This window comes from Haemorhous mexicanus, chromosome 1 (genome assembly GCF_027477595.1).
Source record: "Haemorhous mexicanus isolate bHaeMex1 chromosome 1, bHaeMex1.pri, whole genome shotgun sequence".
Lineage (NCBI taxonomy): Eukaryota > Metazoa > Chordata > Aves > Passeriformes > Fringillidae > Haemorhous > Haemorhous mexicanus.
This window is the reverse complement of record NC_082341.1, coordinates 1,017,161-1,026,847: the sequence shown is the minus strand read 5'-3', so window position 1 is coordinate 1,026,847 and position 9,687 is coordinate 1,017,161. Positions and strand designations below refer to the sequence as shown.

The 9,687-nt window shown below is 51.9% G+C and overlaps 1 protein-coding gene across 1 annotated transcript; it reads left to right on the top strand.

Moving 5' to 3' along the window:
- The first annotated feature begins 4,775 nt into the window (after window positions 1–4,775).
- Window positions 4,776–5,928, top strand: LOC132339268 (THAP domain-containing protein 5-like). Its single transcript, XM_059869460.1, has one exon. The coding sequence runs from the start codon at window positions 5,524–5,526 to the stop codon at window positions 5,926–5,928; it is 405 nt and encodes a 134-aa protein (XP_059725443.1). The 5' UTR covers window positions 4,776–5,523.
- Window positions 5,929–9,687: the final 3,759 nt, after the last annotated feature.

Genomic DNA, 9,687 nt, shown 5'->3' with positions numbered 1-9,687 from the left:
TCTGCTAGAGAGGAGGCTGTGTGGAGGTAGGGCAGGTCTGCTCCTCCAGCCTCCTCCCCAGCTCTGTGTGCCCCACTCCCGGGAGGAAAAAAGCTCCCAAGGTTTGTAGGTGCCCATGGTCAAAAAGGAATGACAGGTGTTAGAAGAGTCGAAAAAAGCTCACAAAGTTGTAACAGCAAATTCCACTCTCAGCATGGGAATTGGTATTTTTGCCCTAATCTTCTGGTAGGAAGAGAAATAGAAAGGTTAAAGAAAAGAGGGAGATCAGAGAGACAAAGGGAAGGACATCACCAGTCCTGGCTCCAGCAGCAATCCAGCTGTGTTCAGGATCCCAGAGGTGCCCTGTGAGCCCTGGATCACCTTTTTACAGCCAAGTTTTCCACACCCTGGGACTACTTTTTTCACTTTTGATGCAAACAAGTCAGCAGACACAGTCCATGCCGCTGGATCCTCTTAGAAATGGATCAGGGGGTCTCTGGTGGTTTTGATCTCCCTGATTGATCAGCCTTCATTGGACACTCCCTGTGCTGTGCATGCTGTGCTTATCTCCAGGAGCCAGAACCAGGGTGTTTGTCCCAAAAAGAGCTGTCCCTGCTCCATGTGCCCCCCTTTTCCAGCACATCCTGTCCTTCCCCATTCAATGTCTCACACAACAGTCCTTGGCTGGCTCCACAGCTGAGACACAGCTCTTTATCTCCTGGCCTTCTGCAGAATCCAAAGTGATAAACCTGGTTCTGAAAAATGACCAGACTCTACTTGCTTCAGCAGAGTGCAGGGAAAGAGAATTATTTGATAATTTAGGTAGGAAAAAGAGTGGTAGAGAGAAATAAGACCCCAGAGGGGAAATGAAAGGGAGGAAAAGAGATGAATTATTGCTGTCAGTGAAAACTAAGCAACTGCAGAAAGACTTATGGAAGAAAAGGAAGAAGACAAGCCCAAAATTGGAAAAATCAGAGGGGCTGAAAATTTCAGAGGTTCTCCCTCAGCAGCCACACCTTATTCCAGTTTGTCCCTTGTTACCCAGGTTTGGGACACAGCAGCACTTTAACTCCTTGGTGCCCGGGATGGTGCACCCCAGGGCACTGCCCACACGGTGTTGGGAACCCACAGCTCTTACAGGGGCCAGCTCAGCTGCAGCTCCAGAAATTCCCATTCCTGCCACTGCGGAATTTGCCATTGTGGCACTTTAATTTCAAATCAAGGAGTGCAGGTGCTGCGGTGAGTCAGTGAGTCAGTGCCCTGTAGCCTCTGGAATTCTTTTGGGGTTAAGGTTGGCAGATTCCTGCTTCTCACCCAGGAGCCATAAATTACCCTGAGTTTGGCACCTGCGGATTTGCTCCAGGGATTTTAACTCTTTGCCCTCCGGGTCCTACACCAGCATGCTGCTATATTAATACTGGATATTGTGCACCTGTGTCTATTAAAAATTTTTATTAATTGTTGACAAGAACCAGCTAGAATGTGAATATTATTTTGAATATAATTGTTGACAAGAACCAGCTAGAATGTGAATATTATTTTACATTATTCTGGCTGCACGGATAAGCTTCCCCTTGCTGGATGTGTGGCTAGTAAGGAAATTTCCCTTCATGCCCATCCAGGAGCCACTGTGGAGTCACAGCTGAGCATTACCTGAGCTGGGACCGGCTCCTGTGAGGCCGTGGGTCCCTGTTTGATCCCACAGCACACTCGCACAGGTTTCCTCACAGACTCCATCCCAGATTTCCCGTTGCAGAGCCTCGGTCAGCTGGATCTTTGCAATTCAACCTTGGTACAACGGCAGGGTAACGGCTCAAGGTGGTGCCTCCATGCAGGGCCCCCAAACAAAGGAATTCCACCCCCTGTCCGGGCTTTTCTCACCTCACCACCTAAACAGAAAATGTGGGATGACGGGCTCCTGCTGTGTCCCTTACTGTGCCCTTTGTTATGCAAAGCTCGAGCAGTTCCCGGCCCCCGGCTCCGGATTGTTTCCCTCAGCGCCCGGGATGCTCTTGCAAATGAACCTGGCTCTGATGGAACGGGATTGCTTTTCATGAGCCATTTCCCGAGCTCCGGGAGGTTCGGGGGGTGTTGGAGGAGGTAAGGAATGACCTTTGCCCGGTTCTCGGGATCACCCCGAGTTTCCATCCCGCTCTTCAGGGGACACAAGCGGTTCTCTAATCTGTGCACTTGTAGCAGCTAAGCCTCCAAGGAGTTAAGGCTGTGCCCTAAACCCTGATAAGGAGCGGGATAGAACAGGATATGGTTGGAGAGGAGGGCATGGCAGATTGGCCAGTGCGGTTCCAACTCCCCCTGGGGCCGCGGAGACACGACAAACACAGGACAAGGCCAGCGGGGAAGCGAGCAGGGAGATCTGCAGAGGAGCATCGAGATCACCACAAGCCCTCAAAGCCCCCCGACCCAATTCCGGAAAGGTCCAGCAGCAGGAATGCGCACACTCCCTCATTTGCATGGGAAGTGGGAAACCTGATGCCGGGGCGGGGAAAATTTACCCATAAGAAGGTGTCCCCACAGCAGGGTCCCCATCCTCGGGACCTTGCACACCCGGATCGGCGCTGGAGCCAGGACTGGTGATGTTCCCTGACCTCTCCCCTCTCCCCTCCTTCATTTTTAATTGACTAATAGAAGATCAGGTGCTAACTCATTGCAGTTTCCTGCCAAGTGTATCGTTTACTAATCAAACTTCGTAGCTCTTTCGGGACCCTCTGTTAGTCGTTCCTTTCGGACCCGGAGCATCTCCACCCCGGAGGAACTTCCCTCCCCTTGGAGCGGGACACGGTGCTGCTCGTTAAACATCCTCCTTCCGAGCCCTTCTGCTCGTGTTCAGGGTTTCTCACGGGATTGTGTCGTGGCCTCGTAAAGACACGATTTACTCCTTTTACTAATAAGAGTCTGCATTTGTCACCTGTCACTTTGTCGGTGGCGTCATGGGGAAAAAGAGAGAAACAAAGTCAGGGAAGAGCCTGTTTGGGGTCAGAGCTCCTTTAACTTAAAGGAAACTTCCTTAAAGGAGCTTTTTTGCGCGCGTGTTTCTGCTTGAGTTTGGTCTGGATGTTTGGTTCGTTGGCTGGAAATTTCAGGGGTTTTAATTAAAATTGTCGAGTGCCACGGGTCGTTCTGCAGCGGGAGGGGAAGGGAGGAGCGAGGCTGAAGCCAGAGGAGGAACTGAGCGGCTGCCACCCCCCAAATCCCAGGTTTCGAGGCATCTTTGCATTGGAAAGAAACAGGCGGGGAGGCGGGGGCTGATCCCGGGGTCCGCCTGCGATCCAGGCGGGGGAGGGTCCCTCCGCTCCCCCGACCGGGACCGCGCTCCGAGACGGCGAATCCCGCGAACCACCGATGCTCGGTGACGAGTCCCGGGGCTCCGGTCCCGACCCGCTGCCGGTGCTCGGTGGAGGGTCCCGCGGTTTCGGCCGCGCTGTCGTTGCCATAACAACGAGTGGACGCCGTCCCAATCTCCGCCTCCCTTCCCGTCTCGTCCAATCAGCACCCTGCTTTCCCTGCGCGCTGGCCAATGGAGATGAGCGTCCCTCCCGCCCTCTCCTCGTGCAGGCCACCGCGCGCCGGGGCTAGGGCGGACCCGGCGAGCCAATGGCGTGGTGGAAATGGTAAGGGCTGGGTTCCGATTGGCTGCCGCTGCTCGACACCGCCTGTGATTGGCTGCTGCGGCTCGGCGCGGCTGAGGGGCAGGAAGATGGCGGCGCAGCGTGGCGGTGAGCGGGGCCGCCGGGGGTCCCGCGGCGCTCTCTGGGGCGCGGAGCCGGGTCCGGCCTCGCCCTGCGGCGCCTTCCCAAGGGCCCCGGCCCCCCGATGGCAGCGCCGCTACCCGCTCCCCCCACAGCTGTGGGACGGCGGGGGAGGCGCAGACAGCCCCGGCATGTTCAGGCGGTAAAAGCGGGGCTGGGCTGGAGCCGTTTGTGTTGAAAGGGACCTGGAAGCTCATCCAGTGCCACCCCTGCCATGGCAGGGACACATTCCACTGTCCCAGTGTGCTCCAAGCCCTGTCCAGCCTGGCCTGGGACACTGCCCACAGCTGCTCTGGGCACCCTGTGCCAGCCCCTCCCAACCCTCACAGCCAGGAAGGCTTTCCCAATATCCCATCTCTCTTTCAATTTACAGCCATTCCCTGTGTCCTGTCCCTCCATGCCTTGTCCCCAGTCCCTCTCCAGCTCTCCTGGAGCCCCTTCAGGCCCTGGCAGGGCTCTGAGCTCTCCCTGGAGCCTTCTCCTCTCCAGGTGAGCATTCCCAGCTCTCCCAGCCTGGCTCCAGCCCTGCAGCAGCCCTGGGGCCCCTTCTGGACTCACCCCAAGGTGTCCCTGCCCTCCCCGTGCTGGGGACCTGGGGACACCTGGGCCCCAAGGTGCTGATGTGCTGCTGTGTTCCAAACTCCCATAAGCAGCACGTTAGAGCAGGATGTGGTTGGAGAAAGGAGGAACAGGGAGGTGGGGCTGCACCTCCTGGGGCCGCTTCCCTTCTGCTCCAGGGAGATAAGGGCAGTGGGAAAAGGCAGTGCAGGAAAGGGGTCGGGAAAGGGGCACAGAGTGTCAGCCGGAGATTGGTCCAGGAGAGGTGATCAAGAGCCCCAAAGCCCCTTTCCAGAAAGCTCTGGGAGAAGGGACTGTGCATCCTCCCTCATTTACATATAAAAGGAGAAACCTAATTCCAGGGCGGGGAAAATTTACCTGTGAGAATGTGCCCGCGGGACAGGATTAGTGCTGGAGCTGGGATTGGTGATTTCCTTCCCTCTCCCATCTGATCTCCCTCTTTGTCTTCCCTCTTTTCTTCTATTCTTTTATTTCACTTATTACCAGAAGATAAGGGCAAAAGTACCAATCTCCACGCTGTTTAATTTAATAATCATGATCTGTGAGCTTTTTTTGGACTTTCTGATCCTTGATTCTTTTTAACCCTGGGCATCCTCAAACCTTGGAATCTCCTCCTCTTCAGAGCAGGACGCAGCAGGATCCCTGGATGGTTTATTCCCTATTTCAGTGTTCCTGTCCAAAGATCTCCTCACTGATTGACACCCCTGAGACTCTCCTCTGATATGATGGGAGAGCTCTTGGTACACCCCAAACTTTCATTTGTTGGGAATTATTTGTCTCTCAGCCCTGTGCTGTGAGCTGGATAATCTTTGGAGCTCTGTGTCTCTTGTGGAATCACAAATGAACAAAGCTCACTGTGGAATCACAAATAAACTAAGCTCACTCCATGTTCATACCACAAAGGTTAATTAAATGTAAATCTGCATATTCAGGGGACACTAAGCTGATCTTAAAGCCTTTTTTCCTTCTCAGATCCTTGATTTGAAGCAGCTGGGACAGACCTGGCTCCTCTCCGTGGGGAGCTCCTGTGGGAAGATCAGTCCCGCGTTTCACTCGGCCACCTCAGCTCCTCCTCTTTGCCAAAACCATGGGGTTTTCGGAGAAATGTAGACCTGTTTGGGGCTGAGGTGATGAAACTCCCTGAACTTTCTCCCCGGTGTGTTTTTTGGGGTGTTCCCCCCGCCCCTGGCCCGTGAGGATGGGTTATTGCGCGGCCCTGAACTGCCGCAACGGCACCAGCGGCACCTACAAGAACAGCTCGGTCAGTTTTTATGGCTTCCCCCTCCAAAACAAAGCCCTGCTGAGGCAGTGGCTCCAAAACATGGGCCGGGACATGGAGACCCTCTCCAAATACCACTGCCTGTGCTCGGAGCACTTCGAGGAGAGCTCCTTCGAGGTGGAGCCCGTGAAAATCCGCAAGAGACGGCGCCTGCTGAAGGAAGCTGTTCCCAGCAAATTCATCCTGGCCTTGGATGGGACCTGGCTCGTGGGCACCCCCCAGGCTGGCGGCGACGTGACGAGCAACAAAACCCGAAAAAGGATCCGGAATTCCGAGCCCAGTGGGGTAATCGAGGGGCTGGATAGTGGGGATCAATTCAATTAAAGGGAGGTTTGTGTGTAAAGCCTTGGAAGCAGCTTGGAAAAATATCCCTTAGAGGGTTTAATTAATAATAATAATATTGTTATTCCCTAATAATAAGCTTTCATTACCAGGGAGGAGCTTTTCCAGCCAGTCTGACAGATCATGGCCCTGCCTCAGGGTTTATTTAAAACACTGAATTATTTTATTTTTCATTGAAGGAAGAACCACATTCCCTGAGGGGGCTGGGTGTGGATGCTGACCACAGATATCTGTTTTTATGACTAATTTCTGACCCAGTTGTTGGAGCAAATCATTGTTCTGGCTGAGTCACATCACTTTAAAGCCTTTTCTCTCTTTCTGGATTAACAGTAGAAGGTTCTTATGTAAAATCCTTCATTAATATGCTGCTTACACAGAGCACAGACATTGCTGGGAGCAGCTGGGAGGTGCCAACGTGTTTAAACTGTTGGGATAAGAGGGTTTTCAGGGATTCTCAGCTCCCCTGACTGGAGCATTTTGTTTTTTAGGTCCCTGGGATGTTTCCTCGGTGGCCACGTCTGCAGGATTGGCAGAATGAATTTTATAAGCAATTGCTGAAGGAGAAATTTGGATCTTTGATCACACTGGGAAACGGTCAGTTTTCCCTCTCCATAGGGACACACACTGGGTCTGGCCTGGCTCTTGTTGCTCCACACATCCCTGGATTTTTAGAGGATTCATCTTTAAGAACTTGTGAACCCTTGTGAGAGACAAGAAGCTCCACAATTTTCCTCTAAAAGGTTGAAGGCCAGTTTAGGATCCCAGGGAATGCAGCTGCCAATAAAAACAAGGAACAAGGAATGATAAAGGTTTGGTACAGGAGCTGCAGTGACACACTTGATCTTCTTTTTGTCTTGGTCAGGGTTGGGATTAAATGTGCAGAGACAATATTTCATGTTTGGACTTAGATATTTACTATTTCTTATTTAAATTGCAGTCCTACAAGTCGTGAGTTCTACAGCATTTCACCAACAAGTTATAAAATGGCCCCGAAATTATCTCTATAAGGTCTTTTAAGGAAAAAAATATCTAATTAAGAAATTACACCTAATTTTTTTTTACTTTTAACCTAATAATTAATCACTCATTTCTTGAAATGTGGACTTTGTCTAATTACACAATACTACCCAAACCCATGAAGAAGAAGGTGAAGAAGAAGGATTAGTCTTCGCCCTAAAACTTTTATCTTTATACAAATTACTATATTCTAAACCCTCAAACTCTGAGTTTCCCACCCTGTGATATCACACACTTCTATCCAAACTCCACACCCACAATCCCAGTTCTGTCATTCAATTTTGGAAGCTTCTCCACGGCCTCAGGTCAATGCAGTGTTCTCTTGGGGGTCAGTGCCTGGCAGCACAGAAATCTGAAATTCTCAGCAGCCAGGGCTCCAACAACACATGGGCTCATTAATCCTGTACCCTCATTAATTACAGTGAAGTTGTGTTTCTCTCACCCCAGACCATGATGTATGTCTGGGTTTGTGATTCACTGAAGAGAATTGAACTATTTTGATGCAGAAGTAGTGAAATAACTTGAATGATGCCCAGAAAATGAAGAAATCTCAATAATTAGCTTTAAATGCCCAATTATATGTTTGCTTGAAGTCACTGATATTTTAAATCTGAAGCTGTGAGCCCTCCCTGGCTCCTCAGCATTCATGTAATTCCTTGTATTGATTCCTACAAGAACCTGCTGAAATTGGGAGCATTGCACAAGGAGGAATTAGCTGGGAAAAAGACAGGACTGTGCTATAAAATCCAGCACCAGGCAGCTGAATTTGGGGTTAAGGCTCAAATCCGAGACCTTCCACTTTTTAACATTTAATCTTCAACCTTCTGGGTGTAATTTCTGGAATATTTAAAAAAAGTTGGAGCACAAATCCTTTTCATCCCAGACATCCCTTTAGACACTGGGGCAGCTGCTGCTTCTCCCTCCCCAATGGACCTTTTCCTAGAATAACAGAGATGCTCTTTAGAAAGTGGGTGATGCAGGGATGTGCTGGAAAACCATCAGGGGGAAATATTAATGACCATCATTGCCATGTTCTTTCTGTTCCCTGTTCAGACTGTCCTGTTCTCAAAAGCCACATCCCAGAAGGAGGAGCAGCATGGGTCAAGGATCCGCAGGATTTGGAGGGAAGGAAAATCCCTGCCAGCCTCAGCACAGGTGTGTGTGTGGTGTTGTGGAAATTCATTGGCAGCACCTTGAAATTGGTGGGATTGGAGGGATGGGGGATTCCAGCTCAGCTCTGCTTTTTTTTTACCCCAGAAGCAGCAAATCGGGAATTGTTGTTCTTTGGAGATTTTTCTGTCACATCAGATACAGGGAATATTTGGAATCTCCTTGTTTCAGGCCATGGTGGTGCCATAACCCAGAGACCATCCGCACGAGCATCCCAAGCCCTGCACAGCCGCTGCTCTGACCTGGCAGAAACCTCGGGGAGCCACCGCAATCCAGCTCCAAATCCGGCAAATCCCATGAGAATCAGGAGCGGAAACAAAGTCCTGGCAGGGCAGGAGCTGGATGAGTTCAGGCGGTTCCTGCTGTACCACCAGGGCCAGCCCGAGGACGCGGCGGTGCCGTGGTTCATCTGCAGCGAGTGCGGGAGGAGCTTTGCCCGCCACGCGTACCTGCTGCGGCACCGGCGCGCCCACACCACCCAGCCGAGGAGAAACCCGCCTGCCTCCTGGAGAAACCCTCCTGCCTCCTGGAGAAACCCTCCTGCTTCCTGGAGAAACCCTCCTGCTTCCTGGAGAAATCCTCCTATTTCCTGAAGAAACCCTCCTGCCTCCTGGAGAAACCCTCCTGCTTCCTGAAGAAACCTTCCTGCTTCCTGAAGTAACTCGCCTGCCTCCTGGAGAAACCCTCCTGCTTCCTGGAGAAACCCACCTTATTCCTGGAGAAACCCTCCTGTTTCCTGGAGAAACCCTCCTGCTTCCTGGAGAAATCCTCCTATTTCCTGAAGAAACCCTCCTGCCTCCTGGAGAAACCCTCCTGCCTCCTGGAAAAACCCTCCTGCCTCCTGAAGAAACCTTCCTGCTTCCTGAAGTAACTTGCCTGCCTCCTGGAGAAACCCTCCTGCCTCCTGGAGAAACCCTCCTGCCTCCTGGAGAAACCCTCCTGCCTCCTGGAGAAACCCTCCTGCTTCCTGGAGAAACCCACCTGCTTCCTGAAGAAACCCTCCTTCTTCCTGGAGAAATCCTCCTATTTCCTGAATAAACCCTCCTGCCTCCTGGAGAAACCCACCTGCTTCCTGAAGAAACCCTCCTTCTTCCTGAAGAAACCCTCCTTCTTCCTGGAGAAATCCTCCTATTTCCTGAATAAACCCTCCTGCCTCCTGGAGAAACCCTCCTGCCTCCTGGAGAAACCCTCCTGCCTCCTGGAGAAACCCTCCTGCCTCCTGGAGAAACCCTCCTGCCTCCTGGAGAAACCCTCCTGCCTCCTGGAGAAACCCTCCTGCCTCCTGGAGAAACCCTCCTGCTTCCTGGAGAAACCCTCCTGCCTCCTGGAGAAACCCTCCTGCCTCCTGGAGAAACCCTCCTGCTTCCTGAAGAAACCCTCCTGCTTCCTGGAGAAACCCACCTGCTTCCTGAAGAAACCCTCCTTCTTCCTGGAGAAATCCTCCTATTTTCTGAAGAAACCCTCCTGCCTCCTGGAGAAACCCACCTGCCTCCTGAAGAAACCTTCCTGCTTCCCGAAGTAACTCGCCTGCCTCCTGGAGAAACCCTCCTGCTT